Raw genomic sequence first — 1,109 nt, 5'->3', positions numbered from 1 at the left:
CACCCAGGCCTGGCACGCCGCCGCGGCGTCGCGGCGTCCGCCCGGCGGCAGGGCGACCAGGGCGACCTCGAGGCCGACGACGAGCACCCAGACGAGGCCCTCGAAGGCCAGGGTCACGGCGAGGAACGAAGCGCCGAGGAATCGCTCCGAGCACGCGAGGACCCGGGCCCGCAGCCGCGGCGCCATGCCGAAGAGGTTCGTCGTGAAGTGCTTCAGGGACACGCCGTAGGTGCCCTCGACGACGTCGCCGGGGACGCCCGTGCGGTAGAACTGGAGGCCGCGCCAGAACCCGGACGACGCGTAGGTCTGCGCCGCGACGCACAACAAAAACAAACCCCGGTACCTCGCGCGCCGGTCGACGACGTGCGTGCCCCAGGCGAGGAGCAGGGGCGCGAAGTGCATGTGGGCGCCGAACTTGACGAAGAAGCAGTAGCACTCGACGGCGTATATTACCAGGAACGCGGGCGTCGCCGCGGGCCGGAGCGGCGGCGCGGCCGCCGCGACGACGCCCGCGGCGAGGCCCGCGCGGGCGACGAGCCAGCGCACGCCCGTCTTCCGGCACCACTCGTGGGCGACGTTGGGCAGCAGCCTCCGGAGCGCCTCCGTCGGCGGCCGCGGCCAGATCGCGGGGTAGGCCAGGGACGTCTTGCCGTCGAGGGAGCCGAACATGTCCTCGCAGAGCGACACCTCGAGCTGGACGAGCCAGAACATGATGACGTAGACGACATGCTCGCCGGTCGTCGAGAGCATCGTCATTTTATAAGTGGAACATCGTGCCAGAAATCGTATCCGCGCTTCGTGCAATTTGGACCAAGAAAACATCAACTTTAGGATCAACATAGCGGAGCTGAAGAACAAAACCACAGGAGCCGCCGAGCCACCATCCCCGAGGGACCCCTCGCATCTGGGAGGACACCGAAGCTCGCGGGCGGGTGCGCCCGGGAAGTCGTCCTGTGGTCCTACTACGAAACCATGGGTTTCGAGGAGGTTGTAATTTGGACCACCCCAGCGGGATCGGCCTCCGCGGGCCCGCACTCGTCGGTAGCTGCGGCCTGGCGGGCATCGCAGAGTCATGGGTCATCGGCGCCGTCCGCGAGCTCGCCGTCGGA

General features: G+C 68.3%; 1 protein-coding gene across 1 annotated transcript; it reads right to left on the bottom strand.

Annotated features, from left to right (window-relative positions):
* Positions 1-3: 3 nt before the first annotated feature.
* AURANDRAFT_69086 (hypothetical protein) lies at positions 4-711 on the bottom strand (the record flags this gene model as incomplete). Its single annotated transcript, XM_009044835.1, has 1 exon — positions 4-711. A coding segment is annotated over one exon (708 nt), but the record flags the coding sequence as incomplete, so codon positions are not given.
* Between the last annotated feature and the right edge of the window lie 398 nt (positions 712-1,109).

Source organism: Aureococcus anophagefferens (assembly GCF_000186865.1).
Source record: "Aureococcus anophagefferens unplaced genomic scaffold AURANscaffold_900, whole genome shotgun sequence".
NCBI lineage: Eukaryota > Pelagophyceae > Pelagomonadales > Pelagomonadaceae > Aureococcus > Aureococcus anophagefferens.
The sequence above is the reverse complement of the archived record's forward strand: the minus strand, read 5'-3'. Positions and strand labels throughout refer to the sequence as shown.